Here is a 27,225-nt window from a genome sequence, read left to right as displayed (position 1 = left end):
TAAGACCCAAGTCATCAGCTGCAGGTACTAGATGCAAAAGCCATGTGGAAATATACTTAGATTGTTATAACACACCAGTTATAAAGTCTAACTGACTGCATAAGTCCAGATGTATTCTGAGTTCACACCTGAGAAGTCACGGGTCACATGAAAGCTTTGAGGGCAGAACACACTTAGGAACATAAGAACCAACCTGTTTCTCCATTTTGTGAATCAGCCTCATTTATACAGTAGTCTGCTTGGGGGAGTTTATCTCCATTTCTCATTCCAGCTGTAGGGCTTGCTTTCAAATATTCAACTGAAAAATGGCTACGAAACTATGAACAACCTAGAAAATCTCTTTCAAAGTATATTTATTATGTAGCATATGAGTGTAAACTCATTAGAAAGAAGTCAGATTAAGTCACCAATGGTGGTTAGCTTTGCATTATCTTTTATTCCCCCCCCCTTTCTAAATTTAAACTCAAAAGTTCGTTTTTGCATGGAGAACCTCATCATTGCCTCATTTGAATAATTTGTTATCTAGAGAGTTTATTGTTGTTCTCTCTGTGTGAAAAGTCATCCATGATACTGTCCAACACAGAACTTTTTATTCCATTATGTAGGATTGTTTTAGAAATGGTTTTAGAGAGAGTTAAAGAAGGGTATATGTCTTAATTAGGGTTATCATTGATTTGATGAAACACCATACACAAAGCAACTTGGATAAGAACAGGTTTGTTTGGCTTACACTTCACATCATTGTTCATCACTGAAAATGTCAGGACAGGAATTTACACAGGACAGGGATCTGGAGGCAGGAGCTGATGCAGAGGCCATGGAGGATGCTGCTTCCTCGGTTGCTCTACATGGCTTGCTCAGCCTGCTTTCTTATAGAACCTAGGGCCATTAGCTCAGGGATGGTACCACCCACAATGGGCTGGACACTCCACCAATCACTAGTTAAAATGCCCTATGAGCTAGCTAAAACACCAATCTTATGGAAGTACTTTCTCAATTGAGACTCCCTCTTCTCAGTTAACTTATGACTTGTATCAAGTTGATATAAAACTAGGCAATACAGTATATTATATTTGTTTAAGACTATGCTATTCTTATGCATATAATGCTGTGAACAAAATAACAAAATAAAAAATGAGCCCTAAAAATCTGGTAAAGAGATGCATACAAAATCTGCCTCCACTTACCGAGCACTGTAGATGCACCAGTCAAAGTGACCCATAAAACTAACTGCTTGTCTTTTATTTTACAGAAAGAATGTGCTAATTTCATCAAGGTCCTGAAGGCTTACAATCAGACTCACTTATATGCCTGTGGAACTGGGGCTTTCCATCCAATTTGCACCTATATTGAAGTTGGACATCATCCTGAGGTAAAGCTGACTTAGGAAAACACATTTTGTCCCTGCCTCATTCCTTTTCAAATGCTTCATTGCTATTTTCTTCAGCTTGTTTACCTTCTTGCTCACTCTTCACAGGGATCTACTTCAGATTCAGATACAACTATTCATTTTAGCCTGTGAACATAAAACAAAGAGAATATCACTCAGCAATAACCATCTGACAGGAGAAAGGAAGCAATCCTTTGTTCTCACCCTGCATTCCAGAGTCATTCTTCTTGCATGTGAGACACATGTAGGCGAGCTGAATATATACTCCTTCCTCCTTCCTTTGTTTCTTGCTAGTGTTTCCCTCCATATCTTCCTCAGCCAAACATCTTTGCCTCCCACTGTTTTGTTTTGTCAATTTTTGTTTTGTTTGTTGTTGCTGCTGTTTTGGTTTCTTTCTTTCTTTCTTTTTTGCCTCAGGATTAAGAAGGATGTTTTCTATATGTGGGTTGAAGGATGGAATCTCACATTTGGGTTCTTGCTTTGTTGGGTATTGCTTTTATAGTTTTGGTTATTATGTTGGCATCGATAAGAAAAATAAATAAATTTTGTCCTACTAAAGTTGTTGCAGACAGAAACTTTAGTGGGAGAAATTATGGCTAAGTAAATTTAAATCAGAATTAAAATAAGGTGGCCTTACTAGAAAGGCATGTGTTGAGTTGGGCTTCTCAGTTGTCTCAATTATAAACACTATTGTCATTTTTGGCAGTGAATCTTCAGAACAAAAGTGTTCGTGTGGTGAGAAAGTGATCTGTGACAAAATTTTCTTACTAATTGGAATTTGGAAATGCTCAGCAAATAAAGAATTTGTTCACAGAACATTTCTGGAATTCTAAAGATAATGACTAAATTCTCATGCAGCCATATTTATCTTACCTCTGAGCTCCTGCTACATTTCCTTAAGATGTCCTATGGGATAGGAATGTGTTGTTTTCATTCCAGAGACAAGAAAGCAAAGCATTTCATGCATTACCTTCTTTATATAAGATAATAAACACATCACAGGCTATGTGTTTCCAATGTTAAAACCAGTTAGGTCTTATAGTTTCTGCTGTTACTTCCCTAGTGAGACTGGAAAGTTTATATTTTCTCGAGAACACATTCATACATGTAAATTTTATGCCTGTGTCCCATTTACCTTTGTGTTCTTCTTTCATAGTATGTATGAAATGTTTGCTCATATGGAGAAGATGTTTTATGATGAGATGTCTTTTAGGAAAGGGAGTCCTCTTTAAGTTCCCTGTTCCACATGGTGGAAATTAGGCTTCAGTTCCCATACCTGGACCTTTAGGAAATACACATTGTGCGTTTAGTCACTTCTGATGAAATAACTGCCCCCATGCTACCAACCCAGATGTTAAACTTCTGTCATGAATACAGGAGCCTAAAAGCTGTGTTACACATTTTCTACCTGAAGTCTTAATGTTCCTGATGAGCAGCACACCGGAATACGGTAGTACAATCAGGACTCTATTCATGCAGAGGAAAAGAAAAGCAGAGATTCTGACATCACAATAGGCTGTAGATCATGCTACTATTTACTAGCTGTTACGCCCTGGAAATGTTAGTTAACATCGCAGAATCTCTGCTCATAATACCTAAAACAAAAGAAAACTCTCGTTGCCTAGGTATCCACATATTAGTTTGACTCATTACCTCAAATTGCCCTCCAGCCTCCTAGCACTCAGTGCTACACAAACTCGAAACTTTTCTTCTCACTCTTGAAGCATGTCTATCTTCTGGCCTCCGGTTTGAAGGTTTTCACCCTGCTTTCCTCAGCATTAGTTGCTCCATGTAGAACCAGTTGCTTGTTTTACTGCATCTAATGTAGATGATTGAGATGAAGACATATGATATCTTATAGGTGGTCATTGATGAGAAAAATACCAAATAATACTAAAAAATGTAAATCTGTCTCATAAGCTTTTGTTGATGGTCTCATTTGTAATTTTCATCTTACCTTTTACTTACCTCATCTGCAATTATAAATAATGCCACTAGGCTATCCTTACTAGATGTTTCTATATTTATCTTAAATCCCTTATCTTCAAAATCTGAGACTTTCACTTCTTTGGTATCTATTTAGGCAAAAATTCTATGCATCATCCATGAATCTCTGTCATTTTTCCTGTGGTAATGTACCCTACCCTTCTATAACTGCTGCTTCATTTTGTTAATAATGTATTAGATTTCAAGTCAACCATGCATTGCCTCCCTTTGGGTGGGCTGTTAAGGGGGTGAAGGGCTACAGACCATTTGCTCAGGCTCCCCTCCACTGAAATAATAAATAAGCCTAGCTTCATATGTGAGCATCTTTGAGAGGACATGTTGAGGTGCAAGTTTTCTTTTTTGATTTTTGGGGTTTTTTTTGTTTTGTTTTGTTTTTGTTTTTGTTTTTCCTAAGAAACTTAGAGCTTTGAGACAGGTCTACCTTTAAAAGCTCAGTGATTTTGATTTGCATGAAAACTATAAATTATGAAATACCATTCCAGAGTAGGAGGTCAGAAAGAAGATGATTATGCAATTACCTGGGGAATTTGGAGCAGTCTAGACAGGCAATCTAGGAAATTCTGGAAAAGATATTATCACGAGGGCTTGTCTAGACTACATCAAATTTAATTTTCAATGCTTAAGCTGCCTTTTGAGACAATCTGCTTTAAATTGATCTATACTATTACTTAAAATGCTATCCTTGGCTTTAACCAATTTTGCTGTTTATGAAGCTGAGAATAACAGACAATGTGCACTTTATACTGTTAGAAAAGAATGACACTAACAGAAAGCCTGGAAGCTGTTGGGGGAGAACCTCCAGGAGAGAGGCTGGGAATGTTGGATTGAGATTCACACACTCGTGGAGGTTGAAAGCACCATCTTCAAAAGTCCTTGAAAAATAACTTTTATGCTGTACAGTATTATAATTACAGCTTCTGTCCTTTATCCTTCCTGTCTCAAACCCACATCCCACCCCACTGTTCTCTTTCATGTTCGTATCCTTCTTTTCAGCAGTTACAAGAAGATTTCCCTTTTAAATTTTAGGCTGGGAAGTAGATGCATATTTCCTCATACTTGTTCTGTATGCAAAAGAAACAACAAAAATTAATTTTATTATAATAATTTTATACAGTGTTTTTAGATTACAACCAATTACATTTAAGAAAAGAAGGGTTTTTGCTTTTAGCATTTGGGAAGACTCTTAGCAACATTGCCTTATTCAACTTCTGCTTTGCAACACAACTCCCTTAAAGTAACTATTGTCTTATTCTTAGTTTCTAAGCTTATAGAAACTTCACCATTAGAAAACTGCATATGGACTGAACATCTTTATGGCAGAATGCCACAGAAGCTAAAACACCACTTTTGAAAAAAATGCTAGGCCCCATTCATCATTCAATAGCTTTGAATCTTACAGGAGAAAATTATCACTTGCTATTTCTAGTGACAAAACAATTTCTAAAATACCATCAAATTTAGCCTTGTAGTTATTAAAATAGACCTTTCTTCTAACATTTTGGTAGCTATATATACACTCTTGAATGGCGTCTTCCAAAAATCTAGGTTTTCTGTCTAGTGAATGACTTTTGACCACACACAGTATGTCATTGATTGCTGTATTAAACAGATTTTCTGTTTCCTGTGGTACACTAGGGAATTGGTAGACATATTAATTAACTCCAGTTCTGTAAGATATGTGTCAATCAATTCTTGGGCATCTGCCAATAGCCCTTGACACAGAAGATAACTGCCAACAAGGTCACATGCCTCATACACATGTGTACGTTTCTCATAAAACGCCTGCAGAGTTCACAGAGGGAATGATTCAGACTATAGCACAGATGAGCTTAGAGTTGTAGCTCAACATCTCTGCCATTCACATGAAAATTGTGAGTCATCCTTTAGAGGCCAGATATTCCCAAATGGCTTATAGTATATGGTATTTCCCCTTCATATTTACATCTGCTAATAAAAAATGTATGAATTTAGGAAGAGTATAGCTTTTTCGAAGAAGTCTCTGGATATAGTCTCAAATTCCAAATTAGGTCTCTTCTATGTATTGGCAGGGATCCTAAAGAAAGGTGGACCCAGATGTGTGCTGGATAGTATTAACTCTATAAATACTCTCATAATGTCATGGTCTCAATTTATGATAGAACCAAATGGACATTAAGAAAAGCAATGAGACTTAATAGTCATTGCTCAGGTCACTCTGGCAGGAAGTAAAATTATTTGTCTGGTTTTTCCCTTTTGTTATAAAGGGGAATTTGTTGTATATGGAAGTCGGAAGCATAAAAGAATTTAAAATAGCAGGTAGTGCTATCAAGTAAGTGATCTCTAATTACTTCTGGTTCATTCATCTTTCTCATTTATTATTATGTTTGATCTAGAGAACACAAATTTATTTCTGACAAACATGAGTGAACTAATGGTGAGTTGTTTCTATGTCACCTTTCAAAATTCCTTAAACCAAATTGTAGTCTTTATTTGCTTTGTAATAAGCAAACTGTGGGGGGGAAAAAGTCATCATATCTGTCAGCTTCTTCCCAGCTGTTCATTATCTCTACCAGAGGCGTTTTGTCCTTTTCACTGTTGATCTGAGCTATGCCTGGGAAGGGTTTAGTCTTTTATGGTGTTTGGTTTCCTTCTTTTAATCTTTTAAACAATTGAATCATTTTAGGAAACCGACCTTTGTATATGCTACTATTTTATAAACATTATGTCACTTTTTATCTGAAATCAAAATTTAAAATCATTTACTTCAGGCACTTGAAAAGCTTCCTAGTTGGTAAATTCTGAGAGAACTTAATGCTACCACATATTTCTCTAAAAACTATTTAAATATAACCAACAAGACTATTTCTCAAAATTAGTAGGATCTGGGACTGTGTTAAGAGGTAGGAATATATAAATTTTGACGATACAAGGCTAGAAAAAACACTCAAAGCTGTTAAAAATAAATAAGAATCAATATTCATATTGCCCATATACTTAATGTGCTTCAAACACATGATTGAATCTGAATATTTGTTTTAAAAGCTTGTAGGATTGATATTAACATTCTTCTCGTTTCTTTCATTTATTCCATTCAATTGTAAAATGTATTTTCTGACAGTATTTCTCAAATTTTATTCCTAAAAACAGTGGCAGATAAAATGGAAATGTTAGCATCCAGTTTATAACTTGCAGAATATTAATTGATGTTTTAGCTTGAATGGTTCATCTGTTGCTGGGAAAAGGTTATGGATAAAATTAAACTTTTCTTAATTCAGAATTGATATAATGAATGCATGACTAATCACTTACTAAGAGAAATTCTATCTCATAACCGTGAAAAACAGCTTTAATCTTGGTGTCTTCATTTGTGTGTGGTCTTGGATGCTGTATTGCAAAAAATAGTCTTATTTTCTTGGGGCTAGTGAGAAGCAGACTAGTTTCCTTAGCCAGTGTTTTATTGTTGGGAAAAGATACTATACCAAGGCAATTCATAAAATAAAGCATTCACTTAGGGCTTGCTTATAAGGTCAGAGGTTTAGTCCACTATCACCATGGCAGAAAGCATGGCAGCTCACAGACATGGTACTGGAGAAGTAGCTGAAATACATCCTGACCTGCAAGTAGGAGGAAGAGAGAGCAGAGGCCTAGCTAGGGCTTTTGAAACCTCAAAGCCCAAACCATGTATCAGACATCCTCCAACTAGGCCCATTTTCTAGTCCTTTTCAAGTAATGATGCTTATGGTGACCCTGCATTAAAATATATGAGACAATACATAAGCCTTTCTTATTCAAACCACAACACTCATTATATGCCTGTTGTTTTCCACACAGAACAGGGAGAGTAAAAGTACACTGTACTTCTTCCTGGGATTAAAATAGAGACAAAAAAAAAATCAGACAAAAGAAAAATGGTGAAAGAAGTAAAAACTTCCTAACACTGGAGAGGGTAGGAATGTAGATCCAGTACTAGTTTGGTGTCTAGGACTCAAATTCACATTGCAAATGTCTTTTACTTTGCCTAAAGCAGAGCAGGAACTGGCCACATAGTGTTGCTAGTGCTAATGTGTTCTGTGTATTTTTTGTTTCTCATTTGGCTGTGGTTAATTTTAAGCATAAAGATTACATTTTGACATTTACAAACTTACTTACTGTTAGAAAATATGCATTGCAAGTACATTCCTAACAGCATTCTAGAAAATTACTTTCCAGTGTTTTTTGAGGAAGATTTTAAGTCTTCATCTATAGTCATTTGAATGACACTCATTATTTATCATTTGTCCATGTTTCTCAGTGTTGTTGGTTTCAGATTTGAGGTAAATGACACATGCAATTTTATGACTGCTCTTTTCCTAACTGTGATTGCCTTATGTAACAGCAGTTTATCATTGTTTTGAGAGTTACATCCAGGTAACCAAAGGCTAGAAAAACAAAGAAAAATCTTATATTTCATGATGAAACATTACCATGATTTTTATAAATGGGTCAAGAATATTTCTCAGGAAACATGGAGATATTTCCTTTTATAATCACAAACACCTTTGCCCTGTTTTTTAGCTCATCTGTTAAAATTACATACACACACATCTATATGTGTGTGTGTGTGTGTGTTTGTGTGTGTCTGTTTCTCATGTGCCAATGAATGCATTAAAATTGGAATTTAGAATAAATTTTTACCTTTGAGTCTGCTTCTACTTTTATGTGGATCCCAGGGATTTAACTTAGTTCATTGACTTTGAATCATTTGATCCTCTACCCACTTAGTCATCTGACTGAGTTCTTCATTACCTCCCTTAAATAAGTCATGTGAGCCAACTTCAGTAAAGTGAAATTCATTAGTTATTCATAGAGTTTGCACTAGCACCCTTGTTCTGAGCGTCTTTTATGTTGTTCCCTCTATATTTGTGTCAGTCTTCTAAGACATCTTAAAGAGAAATACAATGCCAGTCAAATACGCAATTTCAATTAAATATAATTATATATTTCCTCCCTTTTATTTTTTTCCTTACAAATTCTTGGCCTCTTTTTCTATGACTGGTGTGTGTGTATGTGTGTGTGTGTGTGTGTGTGTGTGTGTGTGTGTGTGTGTGTGTGTGTGTGTTTCATGGCTGACTACTTGGTTTTGGATAACCAATTAGGGGGCCTATCCTTGGGGAAGACTGAATTCCCCAAGCAGCAGTCCTTAGTTTCCTAGATGTCTTTGTCTAGGGGTAAGAACCCTTGAGAGTTTCCCTTTCTGTTAGCCTATCTATTGGTATTGTCATTGTTTAAGTCATGTTTAGGCTGCTTTATAGTTTCCGTGTCATGGGCTTAGTTTCTAGGAGACAGTGTCTCACAGCGGGCTTCCTGGTCATTAGAGCCTTACAATTGTTCAGCCCCCTTTTAATCCTGTCTTGAGAGTTAGGTGAAGATTCTGTGGTGTGGATGTATTCTTTGGGACTGGCCACCCCACTATAAGTTGTTATCAGCATTTGATGAGTTGTGGTTTTCTTTAATAATCTCCATTTGCTATAAAGAGAAGCTATTTGTTGAGAGATGAGAGCTCCTTTTACCAGAATGTATAACAATAAGTATTGGGAATGTAGTTAGAATGATGCTGATCTTGTAATGGGGGCATAGTAAGTTCTTTTCTAAGATATGTAAAAAGAGTGAAAATAAACAGATGGAATAAATTTTAATGAGCTAAAGATATCCAAAGCATTATTTAGATGTATTGTTAATAACATTTATATTATCTTTTTTCTACTTTGAAATTCAGTACAAGTTTAATAAGCTCAGTTTAGATTTTTCTGATTTTGAGTGTCCCATACTTTGATGTAGCTGGGAGCTATACCCAAGCTACAAGGTAAGACATGGGTAGAATGTCCAATGTTTGTTAACTATTATGTCCACATTAGCAGTTGTATGAGATATTTTGTACCTGGTCCCTTAAGTCCATTATTTTTCACTTGTAGTTATATTATTTAAAATGTATTATATCTATCTCAAATTAAATGCCACTGACATAAAAATATAATGAAATCTATCAGTATGAAGTAAGTGAAGTATTTTCCAATACATTGTACATTTGAACTTCCAAAGGGTAGAGGGAGAATTTAAGGCTCATATGGTTAAGTACTTGCCTTGCAAACTTGATTGTCATCCTGGAGTCCATATTTAAAAAGAAAAAAAAAATTGGCATGGTGTCACATGCTTGCATTCCCAGCACTGAAGGGGTGGAAACAGATGCATTCTAGGGTTTCACTGGACTGTTAGAATATCCTATCATCAATTACCTGGCCAATGAGAGATCTTGTCCCATAAAACAAGGTGGACAATATCTGAGAAACAACAGGCTAGGTTATCCTCTGGCTCACACACACACACACACACACACACACACACACACACACACACACACACACACTCATCTGTCCCTACTCAAATGTACAAATACAAAGAGACTGGAAAACCATTGTTTTATATGTGTGTGTATGGAAGGGGGTGTGGGTGTGTGGGGTTGTGTGTTGTGGTGGTGGTATTGTGTATATACATAGTGATTTTAATATAGTAGTCATTGTTTCCAGAGTATTTTATAATAAAACTTTCAAAATCCACTCTATCAGTTGCCATTCATTAACCTGCCATGTGAAGAAAAGGGAATCACTCCATGACTAGACTATTGAAAAAGTGGTATTTAGCATGTGTTTGTTGGATGAGCTGTGGAATGCCATCTTGGTGTCACAAACATCATGAGGCCCCAGTCTTCTAGAGGAAGACCTATACTTGTGGATCTGACAACCTGTGAATTGTTTAGCTATGCTAATGTGAGCTCCAGTAAAGTAGTAGACACAAAAAGAGAGACCATGGAGGGCCAGGGAAGAGCAGACAACTTCTGACTGGGTCCTATAGAGAGGCTTGGGTGGAGGTGAGCATTACACCCACTATAAGGCAGTTAGACACAGGAGAGACAGGTAGGAAGAAACACCAGAGACTGGAGAGGAGAGCAGCATGTAGAATAATAGCCCAGAGGTGATCATCAACAGCATTATTAGTAGAGTAGACCCCTGTTATTAGTAGAGTAGACCCCTGGTGTGGTGCCTTAATTTCTTAGATTTGAGAAAATAATAGAAAGTAATTGATGCTAAATCTCTTTGTATCTGAAGCACTGAATATCTGAGTAACAAGGATGCAATTTGAATATAAGTAAATGGTTCAATAACATTAATATGACTTCTATAAGAACATGGGGAATGGTGTCACATGGCTTTAATCTTAGCACTTGAGAGCAGAAGCAGGCAGATATCTGTGAGTTTGAGGACTATAGAGCAAGTTCTAGGACAAGCTCCAAAGCAATACAGAGAAACCCTGTCTAGAAAAACAAAACAAAACTAACAAAGCCATGGAGAACATCTAGGTGAGCTGCAAAGATTAGTGGTGAAGATTACAAATATACAGAGCCCACATACACATTAAAATAATCTATCTTTAATATGGGTTAAAGCATCAAAAAATAATTATATTTCTCCAAACCAAGTTTTATTGAACAATTAATATGCATGTGGCATTTTCTGTATCAACTACACTGAATCATCACAAAATTTATGAAGTAAGAACTCTTTTTACTTTTGTCTTACCAATAGAGAAAGCTAAAATTCCTTGAGTATTTTTTAATGCATATGCATCAATCATTCAAGGCAATGGTTTTTGTCTGTGTTCAAAGCCTGTATCATGAAAAGATAGCTTGCAGAATACCAGAGGACAAAGAACTTAGGTGATTAAACTGTTTTATGATACTGAGTCAATTTTAATTTTCCTAAATTGGTATTTCAAAAATACCCCGTGCATATCGAGTTTGGACCAGGTGATAAGTGAGAATAAAGGGGCAGCTGAAGTCAACAAAGGTTGGCAACTTCAAACTGGAGTTTGAAAACTGAATGTCAATTGAATTGATGTACATGGTAGTGTAGGCAATGTTAGCAATGTCTAGAAGGATGCAGCAGAAAAGTCAGTCTACAGGGAAAGGGGGAATAGCACAGGAGGCATGGTACATTTCAAGTACGGAAGCTGGAAATTACATTAAAGGTTGAGTTGAGGAAAACTAATTGAGAGCTTTGTGAGGTTTTACCAAGAGAGTGATGTTATTGCTAGCACTCAAACAGAAATCTATTTCTAGGGCATAAATTAGGGGAGAAAGTGAGAAATCCATACATCCATTTTGAGACTATGGTAAAGGTCTAGTACCAACTGAAGAAAACATAAACTGAGACCAAGTGAAAGACACCAAGGAAACTTTGAGATTCTCAAAGGGAAACAATAAATCAAAACATCCTTCAGATTTTACAAATCAGTGAAGTATAACCAAGATAATACAGCTTCCTCTTTCCAGCGGGAGGGTAGGCTTCACACTCTCTTGCAGTAAGTAGGCAAACCTGATTTGCAGCATGCAGTCACCGCTATACACTCAATTTCTACTCCAGAGTATAATAATAAAAACAATGCATGTTATCCTAATACATTAAGCTGTTACATACATAGGTATTGGGAAATCCCAATCTTGGTGAATTACAAAACCATGAGTAATGAATACTTGGAAATCCAGAGAGAGGCATGTGCTATAATGCATATTTTAAGCACAATGCAAATTTACTCATTCTATTTAAATTTCCCCCCAAATATATATATATATATATATATATATATATATATATATATATATAATATCGAACAGTGAATTTTCTGTGAAAATCACTGTCATGCTATCTGTAATTTTTGTTTATATTTGTATATTTGAATTTTTTTGTTTTGTCTGTTGATTGTTTTGGTTTCTTGAGGCAGGGTTTCTCAGTTGGGATGTCTAAGGATTTTGTCTATAACAACTTTAGTTATTCTTTTCAGGTTCCTTTTAGTTAGAATGACTTTCTAAGATGATGTGTTTTAGTTAATATCAGTGTCCATCAGGCAAACAATATAGTGGCTTTTATCAACATTAGAGTATTTGATTTTTATAAGCCTGAATTGTAAATATTTACTCATTTTCCCTTTGAGGAAATAGTCTCAGAAGTGATTTAAGTATTTAGCTATCATCACACAGTGAGCAATTTGTTTTTCTCGCCATTGTGACATATGGCCTTTCAATGGCACCAACACTACACATCATTGAGAGAAGGCTATGCAATGTGTTTATTATTATTCAAGTGTATATCATTTCAAAACATTGCATTTTAAGTTAGTGAACCCTCAATTCCATTATCAGAATATTCTTGAAAATACTATTACTTACTTGCTTATTGCCAAAAGGTTGATGGTAATTTTTAGTTTAGCAAAATTCCATGGCAGTGACAACTTCCCTGAGTCCTTTAATGATCATAAAAGTGTAACAATTAGGGAGTGTCATTTTTATAAAAGAAGTGTGATGGTATCCACAGAAACAGGTTCATCTGGTGATACATATTCTCTCTGCCCATAACATAGGGAATAGGCAGATGAGCAAAGCCCACATTTCTGAGCTCTCCACACATACATTCAAATGTGACACAGTGAACTGCCATCTGTTTCTACTAGAGAGAGAGACATCAGATTCAATGACATTGATGGAAGTATGTTTCAAATTGTATACTTAAAATACAAACTTTAATAAGCTTTCTAACACTTCAAATAAGTTCACCATAAAGACTTGCTTTCTATTATTTTGAGAATGAATTTCTACAAATTACAAGGAAAAATTCTTGCACCAATGTATATTTGGAAAAATACTATAATCCTAAAATATTAGGAGTCTTAGGAAACATATAACACTAAATTTTATCTGCCATCCAAATTACTTAGTAACAGTAGATATCCATATTCACCATTCTGTTGTCAAAATGTAAATTGCTTTTATCTGGTTATTAAGGTCAATAAATATGTTACAATATTATAATGTTTGAGAAAAGAACTACATTGTATTCAAATTCAATTTTTCTAGTTATGTGTTTTAAATTTTTCCAATTACGATCAACTTAATTGGAGAATTATATAAAAGATAATTCTTTAGTCATTGCCTCATAAAAGGAATGACATGGACTTTCAACTTTTAATCAAGTAGTTTCATATTTGCATAATTTGCAATTTCACTTTTATAACTTATAATAACTTGCATTTTAAGGGATAGAAAAGTTGTTACTATTACCTAAACCTACCTTGATAATTGAGCATTATAGAAAGAAAATGCTATCATTCCATATAGTGAGAAACCAAGTCACATAGAATGACTACTTTCCATTTTATTTTTATTTTTCAGTCTGCCCTTCTAATTCAATTGTGCATTCTTGGCCACTGAAAGCAATCTTAGGAATTGCTGAGCTGCTCAAAAGGGACTCTAATGGGATCTAAAAAATCAATTCACAGGTCTGCCACCAATCCATTGTGTGACTTTTGCTTCCACTAAAATGACAGGAAATTGGTCTCTTCACCATTTCAGACCTCAGTGTTTGCCTCCTTATATAAAAACAGTTATCTAATGGGCACTACACTTATGCACCTAAGAATGCAGCACACTGAGCATCGGGACAGGGCTAGTCTCTCTCTCAGCTGGTTGCTGCACATGACGTTAGCTGAGAGCTCTGCAGAGGCTGGCTGGCTGTTCTTTCTAGTACTGCAAATGTGGCTTTGTATGCGTGCCAGGGTTCAAGCTCCTCTTAAGTGCTTTTATCCCTGTAATTTTTTTTCTTCTGATTTACATTTTGTTGGCATTGAGTAGCTGTCTTACCTCATGTTTAAATTGATTAACCTGGAAAGGATGAATACTTAGTGCCCCACATTTATTTGCCCTTCGTTGGCCTAAATCTGGGGCATAAATGTCAGATCTGAAGTAAGGAACCCCTGTGCCCTGTACAGTGTCAGGCTGAAAGACGTCCCAGGTACCTCCTTGTCACCACGTCACATTTCCACTAACAGTCATATGGGAACTTACCTCTGATTTAATGCTGAACTTATCCCATATCTTAGCCATATATAAAAACAGATAATATCTTCAGAAAGGTCTAATAACTTATCTGACAATAGACTATACAGACTTTGTGAGTCGTAAGCAAAATATTGCCATTTTTATCATGTGGCAAAGTAAGCCTGAAGTGCCTTGTCCATAAAGTATGTCAGAAACAAACTGCAATGCCCTGTTGTTGTGAAGGTCAGTTCAGGAGAAATCAAATTCCATGTTTGCCACATAAATGACCAGCTTCCATCTCAATGACCTTTGCTCTTCCCTTTTACCAGATCAGTTTACACACCACCTAACAGAAACTTTAAAAGTGTTTTCAACTATATTCATAGAAGATAAATTTGATCTGGACAATATCAATTTATCAACTTAGTGTGAAAACTTTGTATACTCTGTACTCTAGAATCTGAAACCTTCTGCTATTTTACTATTCAAAGCATGTGTTTGTTGATAATTCATGGTGACTTCCTTATTGCTTAAAATATATTTATAAAGTAGTTATTATACAGCTCCTCTAATCTCTATCCTTCATTTTAAAATATAAAAACAAAATGTAGTAACTGGGGATGTAACTTAATGGTACAGTGCTTTCCTAACATGTATCAGGCCCAAAGTTAGATCCACAGTAGTGCTAAATTTGTTAAATTAAAATGAAGACCTATAATGGCTTGAGATGACTCAGAGGTTAAGACGAGTACTGCTTTTTCGAGGACCTGAATTCAATTCCCAGCATCACTTTGAGTAGCTCACAGCTGTGTTTAACTCTAGTTCCACAGGACCTGGTGATAGTTCAGGATTCCTTGTGCTAATGCACTCACATACACATGCATACACACAAACACCCATGCATAATTAAAAATAGTAAAAGTAAATCTTAAAAACTCATTATTTGAATGGGACAATCAAATGCATAGTGACTTGATGGTAAAGTTGCGCATAAAGTTTAGTTCTCTCAACAGCTAACTCACCCCCCTTCCATTATGGTGCACTTATTGCTTTTCCCATGCTGCCGACCATGTCAACATAAATCAAAGCACAGTTTTTGACAAGTCACAGATTGTACATATGATCTTACTTTTCAAAATTAAAATAAATTTCTGCTGGTAACATCAATAATTATTATTAAAATAAATGTATATTTTATCTTCATTGCTTTGGACTATCTGATCATGAACCATATCATGTGATTTCAGGGAAAACTTTATGATTGTTTATTTCCCACAAAGTGTGCTTGCTTATAAAAAAAATTAGTAATCATCTCTCCAGAATAGATACAATTTAGCTATTTCAATATAACTTAATTTTATTCTCATAAAAGTCACTGGATTTAAGTTGATTTCTGTTAGTTGAAGCAGTCAACATACACCAACATTATCAAAGCAACATTCTGAGTACATTAGAGAGACAGCATGAATGTGAACATCATGCAAAATCTCACCCACACACCTCTGCATACAATGGACAGGAATGACTGGATGCTTTGATCTTCAATGGGTAACATAAAAGAGACAAAGAAGAAAGCAGCATCTGTTAGAATACAGGTTTAATGAACAGGTGGGGACTAGTTGAGTGTTGACACAGAACATGAGAAAAGCAAAGAAAGATAAAATGCAGACTCGTTATTATCACAGACCTTCAGGGTCCAGGGAAACAGAGTCTGATTCAAGAAAATGATAGTAAAATAAATATATCTTGATTTACCTCTAAGCACTTAGAAACCTGTGCTAGCTTTCTACAAATACTCTCAAACACCAAACAATTCATTGTGTTTCTATATAATATTTCATATATGTGGAAATGAATATAAACTGTTCATGTTATTATAATCAATTATAAATGTTTATAATACTTAGAGTATAACTCAATTGTACTGCTTGTTTTTTTTTTTTTTGATTGTTTTTATTTTTCTGAGGGACATAAATGGCTATTGTAGAAAAGTCACTGTTATGAAATCAGATTCCTACTTAGACAGATTTACCTGAGCATTGTCTATGTCTAAACAGCTGTCCTTACTCTGAAGATAATTCAAGGAAACTTAAAAATTGGAGGACTTTCCAGTTGTGAGGTTTGCATTGTTCAGCATTTTTGTAGATTGCAGTGGTTTTCAGAGTTGATATCAAAGTACAGATCCCACTCCCATGTGACTAAATTCTTCCTGTTTAAGGATGGAGAAAGTGACACATGGATATAACATCAGGAAGCCTAACCATAGATGTAGTGTGACAGTATTTGTGAAATGTTAAAAGAAAGACACTGGGCTCTAAGTGTTGCCTGGACTCCCGTGCTCTACATCAGAGTAGAGGTTTAAAGGTCACCAAGACATATGGTATCACTTGATGAAAAATACTTCTCAATCTCATTTTGCTTCCTCCTTTCTACTTCACCAATCTTCCCATGCAGTTATTTCTCTGGAAAGCCAAACCAGTCTTTACAAAAAGCAGAAGGCCACCCATCATCTGGTTAAGGACATTCTTCTACCTCTTTTAAAACCAAGCATCAAAAGTAAAGTATGCCTGTTGGTTTGGATCCTGCCTACTTCTACATCTTGTGTGGCAAGCTCACTCACCTCCTGCATCCTAGGGGTCCTTCTCTTCTTTCAATTCCTCATCCTTCCAGTTGTTCTCCTTGCAGGCTCTTTGAATTTATTTCTCTTACCTGAGAGATCTCTCACATGTTCATTCTAATGAGGGCAATCCATCCGTCTGATCCCAAAGCATGCATTACTTCCACAGAGCAAGATTTCCTGACTCATGCCATCAACAGTACAAGCAACAAATACCATCCAGTAGGTAAATGAAGGCAGAGGCAGGCAGCAAAAACAGATGAGGGCTGCAAAAAGATTTAAAGAATTGTTCTGAAGTAGGGTATAATTTGTAGATTGGATTCAGTCCCCATATGGATTCTTGAGCATTATTTCTTCATTTATCAAAGGTTACTGTTCTTAGATATTCTTAGAGTTAATCTATGCAAAAGAGCATGATTTACAATTTACAACAAGAACATGAAATAAAAATATCAGTTCATGTTGAATTCATAGGAAAACAACAAGGTAGTCTTTATCATAAAAAAAGTTGGGCTCTTCATAATAAAAAATAAATCTGTGTATATTTGGCATATATCACAACTTGTAGGTTGAAGTATTTTTCAATGGTTAACAAATGATAATCTTGTATTTTTATAGAAAATTTGGTTTGTAGCTTAATATGGTTGTGATATATGTCATATGCTAAAAGTCTCTCTACATAATATACACAATATATTCAAATGGTTGCTTTTTTAACATTTACACATATATGCATATATTTTGTTGTTAGGGTCCACAGAGAATAAGTCAGTAAAGAAATACTATGATAGACAGAATATACAAATCCTCAGTTAAAGAAAAGTAGAGGAGAACATGGAGGAAAAAGAGGGAAGGAGAAAGGGAGAAATCCGTCTCAAAATCAAGTTTTGTAAAAACGGATTTAGCTAGAAATAGACTTTATCACATGAGAAAATGTATTAGTTTATTTTTAGCATTTGGTCCATGTGCTTTAGACTTATGTCGGCCTGAGTACTTGGAAATAGGTATGACACGAAGATGTATTGGGTCTTTTCACTCAGTCAGTACATTAAGAAAATGCTACATGATCAAGTTAAAGTCAACATCTTATTCCTACTGATGTCAACACTGGATTACTGTCACATTACCCCTCACATAGGATTTCACTGCAGAATTAAGAAAAAATAGAATATTCTCTATATATGTCAATATAGACAGCAAATTGCTTTTTCAATTTAGAGTTACTCTTCATAATTAACTTTTATTTCCCATTCTTTTTGTTTATTTGACATGTCTTTCCTTGACATTAATTTAATTTCACTGCTGAAGAAAAAAAATGACTAAAATTAAACTAGCTTTTTTTCTAAAAATAATAATACTTAAAGCTAACACATAGGAGAACAAAACTAAAGTGAGCTAAGGCACCATTTTATAAAGGAAGGGGACACAGGGCAAAGGAGAAAGGCAGAAGGAGAAAAGTATTCACCTTGGCATTCGGAAGATGATAACTGGGGGTGCCATTACAAGGAAAGTGTGCTCTGCTGTTTTAGTTTGAAATTAAAGACTTCTGAGGATGAAGACAAATTTTATTTTGGTAAAAGATTTGCCTTTCATCTTCCCCCATTAGGATTTCAATTGGCACAAGATGACACAGGCTTCCTAACAATCAGGCATTTCAATCCAGAGGAAGCAACTTTCCTTCACCTCCCTTTGAGTGCCCTTTATTTCAGTGTGTGGATGAACAGAGTGTATTTGGCATATGTAAACCATTAATCCACTACAATTTAAAGAGAGGAGACTGTGACCTGACTGTAATCTGAAATCTGCAGACCATGCAGGGCTAGCTAGAGAGGAAACCTGGATGTCTATTTACTAAGGAATATGGTAATTTAATGGGATTTTATTTATTTACAACTTCTTTAGATTTTCAACAGAACCTTTGAGAATTCTGAAATGATTAGCCAATCAGAACAATAAACATTATCATTAAAATGATTTCAGTGCTTAAGCTTTTCACTCAGTAATTACTAATAATTGTTACATACCTGAGTATTCAAAGAGAAAAATCTGAAGACACTGCCAAAAGAATAAAAAAGAATAATAAAAATGAAATCTGTTTAAGGTGACGGATTTCCTGTAAGCCTAACTGACTGTATCAACCACTTTGATTTAGCAACAATATTAGATTGCAGGCTTAAGTATGTCATTTTACCTCAAGGGATGTTGACACCACGTGTATAACCCAAACACTCTCTTAAATGCTCCCTGAGATTTCGTACTTGAGTTTTCTCCTTTTCAACCCTCCCAACCATAGCCTGGCCTTCCAATATAGCGACGTGTGCTGTTTTGTTTGACATGTCACATTTCTAGCTTGATATGAATATGCAACATATCTGAAAAAGCAAAATCTTTTTATCAGTGCATACAACAACCAATATCATATCATCTGGCATATTTTAGATTCTGGATAATATCTGTTAACTCAAGTAATTTGATGTAATTACCAGTATCTGTGTGGTTACTGTGATTTAAGATATATATTGTTTTCAATCTTAGCCATTCTGACAGGTGTAAGATGGTATCTCAGAGTAATTTTGATTTGCATTTCTCTGATGGTTAACAATGTTGAGCAATTCTTTAAATGTCTTTCTACCATTTGAGTTTCTTCTGTTGAGAAGTCTCTGTTTAGATCTGTATCCCCTTTTTAAATTAGATTATTTGGTATTCTGTTGTCTAGTTTTTTGAGTTCTTTATATATTTTGGAGATCAGATGTGGGGTTGGTTAAGATATTTCCTGTTCTATAGGCTGAAGTCTCATTGACAATGTCCTTTGCCTTATAGAAGCTTCTAGTTTCAGGAGGTTGCATTTATTAAGTGTTACTCTCAGCATCTGTAATACTGGTGTTATATTGTGGAAGTGGTCTCCTGTGCCAATGCGTTCAATGCATCTTCCCATTTTCTCTTTAATCAAGTTCAGTGGTTTGACCTGTTGTGGGAGGTGGGGCTAGCAGGTGGGGATGATAGCTGGATCAGAACTTATACCCAGTGCATGAACTGACTTTTTGGAGCCCATTTCCTAAGGAGAGATACCTTGCTCAGCCGTGATATGGAGGGGAGGGACGTGGTACTACCTACATTTGGTTTGCCTGACTTTGTTAACTCTTCAAGGGAGTCCTTACCTAATCTGAGAGTGGATGGGGGGGGTGGTAAAGAGGGGAAATGGGGAAAGGAGAAGGGGAGAGAAGGGGAACTAGAATTTTAAAATTAAAAATAAAATATATATTCCTTTATAAGTGAAGAAGTAGTTTAGTTTAAAAAAATGACTTGATCTTATTTGGATTTTTTTTTTTATTACTTTCATGTTTAAATTTGTGTCCACAGCTGTGTCCTACACTTTAGCCTATATGTATTTTAGCTGAATTGTTTTCCTTGAAAAGAGAACATGGGTTTCCATGTAGCAAGCTAATCCTGTGAATTTATGCAAGTCCTCTGAAAACCAGGATTTACCCTTCCATCATTTAAATAGCAAATAATGAAGAAATGTACCACAGTGTTCAAACACAGCTATATTTTGATTGTTAAATTCTAAACAATTTATTGAATTCAGATCTTGATCTTTCCTTTTAAATAATTAAATTGACTTCTGAAATCCTAATTTCCATTATTGTTCTGAAATTGTTTTTGTTAAGAGAATAGATGCACTCAAAATTCAAAAGCAAAATTTCCAAATCATTTTTTATTTTCATCTTTCCATATATGCTTAATGCTTCTGTTCCAAAATTCAATATTGTACTATCAGTACATTTTGTAAGGTTTAAAAGTTAACTTCCTTGCAATGAACAAACAAGATCTATAAAGAAACAAACAGCAAAATATAGGATCTCTACCTTTTGTGTGTGTGTGTGTGTGTTTGTACATATGTGTGTGATACACATGCACATACACACAATTCTTATTGTGTAATTATAAAAGAAGCATTCAGTATGTGAAATGGCCCTCACAGTGAATTTAGCAAATGAAATTATTAGTATTTTGAAGGTAGAGGTCTGCTTTTTACTAAGGGTTTAGGGGATTAGGAATTAGTATGTATGTATATGTACTTTAGATAGACAGTATGTCTGTCAAATAATTGAAGGCCACATACAGTTCACTGATTAAATTCAAACCTATAGCTAAACTAAAGTTATTTTTAGCTATGAAATAAAATTTGCCAGGTGTTATTTGTCAATGTACAAATAATCATTAAGTGTTGTAAACAAGCTTCTCTAAGACTGAAAACCACTTGTTTAAAATATTTGTAACACCAAGCATCACTGTGATGATAATATATCTAGAGGTTTCCATTTATATTTTAAAGGGAGCATTTTACTTTGAACCTTCAAAAACTTTGCAGTTGGCAATATATAGTTTGAGGTGAATGTTTGCATATACCTTTTTTAGTAAAAGTGTTATTTCTCCTAGCAGCTCCACACTGACTAATTGCTATAGTTTAGGATTATTATTTCAGTCCACAAACATATATCCATCTGCTTTTAGTTTGCCATGAGGTATACAGCCACATCTGCCACCAGTAACTGTCGTCTTGAGCCATACATTGAGGCAAAATAATAGAAACAAAGAATCATATACTAAAATGTCTGTAATTATGAGGCAAGAAATGTTATTCTTTAAGTTATTTCTCTGTATGGGTGATAAAAATATGTCACTGCTCATCCATGCCTTTAATCCTAGCACTTGGGAGGCAAAGCCAGGAAGAGTTGTAGGCCAGCCTGACTGACAGAGTGAATTCAAGGATAGTCAAAGATATGTATTGAGATCCTATATTGAAATAAACAGATATATAAAAAAAAAGATGATAATGTGATATATTTTATTACACTCTTTTTTAAAATGTAGATCAAAATAAAATGTATTCTGTACGAGTATTTCCTTACTGTCTGTCTTCCTTAGCACTTCCTGCCAAAGGACTTATAGTAAATCTGTCTGACCCAGTTCTTCAAATCATGGCACTAGAAGAAGGTAGAATCTTACACAGTAATACAAAAATCACAGAGGGCATATCCAAACACCATGCCAACTACACCATGTTTTTTAAACCTTGCAACATTCTACAGAGGCAGATGGATTTTATTTCTCCCTCTTTAGAACAGAGAAGATTAGGATATAACAGGTTAAGTTAAGTTAAAAGTTTATGTAGGAAAACACAGATCTTTGATTTGAACTCAGATTACTGTAAATTTGATCTTTTTAGTACCTCTATGTTAAGCCACTTAAAATTAATTAGTGAAATATTCCATAAATATTCACACAAATGAAAACACACACACACACACGGTAAATGTTTATCACTTAATAAAGCAACAGAAAGACAAATTCTTTTGCAAAGAAACTTTTTTTCAGAATAAATCACTTTCACATTGTAAATAAGAGGAAAGGAAATTGAATGGTTAGAATTAAGAAGAATTAAGAGAAATCTTTAAATGTGCATTGAGTGAAGAAAACTAGAGACTAGAAAGTAGGCAAATAACACAAACTAAGAACATTTTGAAGACACCAGTGCTTTCCTGGGGATAAAGGTCAGTGCCCCTGCACTTCTTAGCATCCTCATGTAAACCCCAGAACCACAAAAGCAAACAAAAAAAAAGATATTAGTGGTCTCTAGATGAAGTGATTGAGTAAAGTGGGATAAATCATTAAAGAAATTGGCTAGGAAGCAAAGCACAAGTGAACTCCAGGCAATCACAGCCAATACCTTCAGAAGAAAGGAAAAGGGAGAAATGCTTGTATTCTTTTGTTTAAAATAAAAGCAAGTGGATAATTAATATATAGGGGTTAAGGGAGGATAGATCAATCAAAGTAAAATAATATGCATATCCTATTTACAGATTTGTTACTTTGTGAGCTAATTTATAAGATAAATAGTGTATTAAAGGAATAAATGAACTAGAAAAGAAAAGGTGTATCCTACACTTTGTAGATGAGGGCCAAATAGTGATGACTAGATTGATAAAATTTGGAACATCCTTTGTCTATTTTGATGATAGGATCCTTGTGTCAGGAAGTAAGAAAATGAAATGTTAGGCCCTATTTTGTAGAAGCTAAAGGTTGAGGAGAAAAAGCTAAGTGAGCTTTGATTATGTAATTCTGTGGCAACAAATGCAAGAGAAGTGGAAGTTTAGTAGTTAAGTTATGATTTTCACATTCTCAGTGATAATTTTGACATTTATAATGAAATGGACGGATTAAAACCAAAGAGTAGCATTAACAACAATACCTTTTGATCTGTTGGTGGTCCACTGAAGAAAAATGAGTGGCTATGAAATAAAATGAATAAAAAGAAAGTAGACATGTACACAAACAATATAAAGCCAAAACTAAAAGCAACACCTCGCAGTGGGTACTTATAATTTCCATATGCAATGAAAATACCAAGTAACTGGAACCTAAAACACCAGTTATTGTGAGAATAAAGTCAGGTTTGCTTTTCCCTAAGTTTCTCTGCTTGGAGAAGTCAGAAAATGTAGTACAAATAAAGCTAACATGAAAGGCATAATTGAGGGCAAACGTGGTAATAAACAATTAACTCAGATGCTCTGCCATAAGTGGAATCAAATTCAAAGATGTGTAGGTCAGCAAGAAAGACAAATTGTGCAACCTGCTAAATTTATCTTTATGGGTCTGAATATCTTCCTTATTAATCCTTCAAGAATGCCAGGACTTATCTTTGTTTCTCAAGTCTCTGTTGGTTGCACAGACCTCAGGTTACCATTTTGAGCATGTGAAGAAACAAGTTAAGATGACATTAGGAAAGAAATAATAGAAAAAATAGTTCCTTTTCCCCAGTACATTTATTCATCTCAATACATTTTTCTGAGTTTTTATAAGTCACTTATTTTATGTAATATCAACTTGAGCATTCTTTTAAGCCTACACCCTTCTATTATAATCATTTGGCCATTCACACAATAATTGTAAAACCCCAGTTATGTTGTTAGTGGCATGACATATATCAAAGAATTTTCTTAGCTACAAAATGAAGAAAATCACACTAATTTCAAAGATCATATTTGGAGTGGTAAATATGAGAAAATAACAATATAACAGCAAGAAAGAGCTTAAATGCTATTGCCACCTGGAATAAAACAATTTTAGAAGCGATAGTATAAGATTCAACCATTCACAAAACAGCAAGTCCTCCAGTCAGAGGGGCAATCATTCACCACACTGCAATGGCGATCAGCATAGGCCTGTGTACACAGTTTGCACTGCTGTAATTAAACACCTATATTGGGGAGAGTGCTTGCACTGGTTGATAGCAGTGGCAGTGACTGTGGCAGTCTTATCATCTGTAGCAGTGTTCGTGCCATTGCAAATATGAGCTGGTTCTGCAAAATTTCCATGCCTCACACTAGCAGAATTTATAGTGCCAAGGGTATAGAAAGAAAGAGAAAAGTCACTCTATTACTCTGATCCCTTGAATTAGTCTCTGTGGCTGCTGAAATAATTTCAGAATGACCAACAGCGAAAAAAATGCATATATATAAAGGTATGCCATCAGGGCTAACCATGACCTCATGCAAAGCTAAAATATGTAAGGAAACATTGAAAACTGAGGCAGCTTTGCAGATATTTAGTATTTTTTAGTAACATCCATTTGTCGCAAAAATCCCAAGGCTTGAAACAAAATTTCTGAACAAGGAACAAGGAAGTGTGCAAAACAAGGTAGAGTTCCTATCGTTTAAAAAGTGAATTTTTTTCTATGTAGATCTCATAACAAAAAGATTAAATTTCAAGCAATGGCCAAGATTGTAAAAATTTAGCTACTATTCATTGCTGTTGCACACTGACAAAGTTAGGGGCATTGTGAAAACTAAAGTTTCAGTGTGTGAAATCATGAAAGCAACAGATACTGTACCTGCTAATGAAAGTTTCTCAAGGGATGTTAGGAATAGAGGATAAGGATGTGCCAATATTAGCAAGGGAGGATGCTACTTTTGGAATGACATAATTTTGGCTAGCTCCATCAATGGGTTATATTGAAGTTTAGGAGGCGCAAAGGGAGGATGAGAGGGGGTGTTTTAGGAAATGAGAACATAGATGTGGGAGGATATTACATTGCACAGAGCTTTGAAATCGAGCATAAAATTCTAGACATTGCCCTTGGAGAAGAAAGTAACTGGTGGGCTGAGATGAGGAGACTGAGTAAACAAAGATGGAATGAGGCGGTGCTGCAAGGCCAGGACAAAGGAAAAATGTCTGAGTTCGAGAGTATAGAAATAGTGAATTGTGTTCTGAAGTTATAAACTATTACACAAACATTTAATTCGAAACTCTGGATTTTATTTCTACTGACATTTGCCAGAGATCAAAACATTTATAAGACATTTAATGTATTTATTGAATTGTTTATATTATAAAGGTATTTGCATAGTAGACACAACTAATAGAATACTTTTTATTTTATTTAGCTTTATAATAAATAGGATTATCATTTTCATTGAATGTTTTTATCGCTTATGCCTTTATTAAAATAAATAAGGCAGAATGTAAAAGATCAGTGTTTGAGTAAATGGCTCATGGTTAGAGATAGAGAGATGGCTTGGAGATCAGAAGCAATGGATGCTCTTTCAGAGATCCAAGTCTCAGTTCTCACATGGCAGCTCACAACTATCTGTATCTCCAGTTCCAGGTGATCCAATGCCCTATACTGGATTCTGTGGATACCAGAAACACATGTGGTCCATAAGCATCCATGCAGGAACAAACCTATATATATGAAATATCATAATACAAAATTTAAAAATAGCTTATGGTTTGAAATTTTGATATTTTTTGGAAAGGAAAATGTCAACTGCATCACAGTGTTCAGGGAGGAAGGAGCTAGCCTCTCAGTTTCCGTGCCTGGGGAGTTAAGTTTAAGTTATACCAAATCAAGCTTGAATTCCAGATATTCTTGAATTTTGGAAATACAGGTGAGCAACTCAGTGAAGACAATGGGCAATAGTGATCAGAATGCATGTCAAATGTCTCTTAAATAGGTCTCTTAAGTAATAATTTTATTAAGACTGAGAATTTCATATAATATAATTTGGTCATTATCAGTCTTCCAGCCCCTCCGATCACTATCAACTTCCTATGGACCCAACTTTACTTTAAGCCCCATCCTCACCCCCACCTTCCATTGAGTTTTGTGTGTGATGCCCAATTACTTTTGGGAGTGGGATCTGTCCTAGAGGTGATCAACCTGCCAAGATTCATGTCTTTTAAGAAAACGGACTCTCTCCTCCCAGTTGTCCCATTGAGCTTTTGGAGTCTTGTACATGCTGTCTCAGTCTCTGTGAGCTCATACCTTCAACTGAGCTCCTCTGTCTAGAATATGCTTTTCTTAAAGTCATCTAACACTTTAGATTCTTAATGACAAAGTGCTTTAGCATACATCAGTGTATCCCTCAACTTGATTAAATAATCTTCCTCTTGCAATGGATGATAATTAACACAAAGAACAAGTTTAATTAATTTTTATATTTATATATTAGTTGTAGATAGTGGCACTGAGGCCATGGCATCAGTAATATTTTTATATTATGATACAACCAAAATTTACTTCTACTGGCAAGAAACAATTTGAAGTGAATTGGATTTCTTTTGAGTTTTGGGTAATGAAAACAATTTACAGAATTTCTTGACATCAAAAGACAATTACAGCATTAAATTTGCCTGTACAATTTCCTGTCAAATGCCTCTGAGTTTTTTCTTGGTAATTGCTTAAAAATGATCTTGTGACTAAATTTTTTAAAAATTCGCTGCAGAATAACTTTTCTGTTACATTAAGGCTCACTATTTATAAATAAGATCACATATAAATATGGACTAAGAAAAATATACTTACATTCTAATAGTTATTGCTTTTGGGTAACTTAAAATTTATGCAGTGATGACAATATCAGATGTTACTTAAGTTCATCACAATTGGATAATGTACATAAAGCTGGGTCTTCTTTTTCCCATGATGAGTTAATAACAGTAAATGTAGCACTTTCTCCTCTCCACTGTCCACTGCTCATGCTGTTACTGAGCCTTTTAGCTGGAACATAACTCAAGCAAATCATTTATAACCTGAAAATGAAAGGGATGTGGAGTTGTTCCCTCTCTGGAGTCTGCACTCCATTCCTCTCTCTAATCAGGTACACAGAAGGCAGAGAGATTGGCTTTGTGCTAGTGACTCCTCACTGATGGAAGTACACTAAAGCAAGACTGGGAAACAGCCCCAGAACTCAACATATGCCTAATTTTAATCTTCTGTTTCTAACACCGTGATGCAAGCCACCCTCAACTTTGTTCCAGTGCTGT

General features: G+C 35.1%; 1 protein-coding gene across 1 annotated transcript in view; it reads left to right on the top strand.

Annotated features, from left to right (window-relative positions):
* Nucleotides 1-27,225, top strand: part of Sema3a (semaphorin 3A) — a 205,367-nt gene that overhangs the window by 72,880 nt on the left and 105,262 nt on the right. The window contains exon 4 of the mRNA XM_051174580.1: nucleotides 1,253-1,372. Coding sequence (XP_051030537.1) covers nucleotides 1,253-1,372 — 120 coding nt within the window. The remainder of the gene's footprint in view (nucleotides 1-1,252; nucleotides 1,373-27,225) is intronic.

Source organism: Phodopus roborovskii, unplaced genomic scaffold (assembly GCF_943737965.1).
Source record: "Phodopus roborovskii unplaced genomic scaffold, PHOROB, whole genome shotgun sequence".
NCBI classification, from domain to species: domain Eukaryota; kingdom Metazoa; phylum Chordata; class Mammalia; order Rodentia; family Cricetidae; genus Phodopus; species Phodopus roborovskii.
The sequence above is the reverse complement of the archived record's forward strand: the minus strand, read 5'-3'. Positions and strand labels throughout refer to the sequence as shown.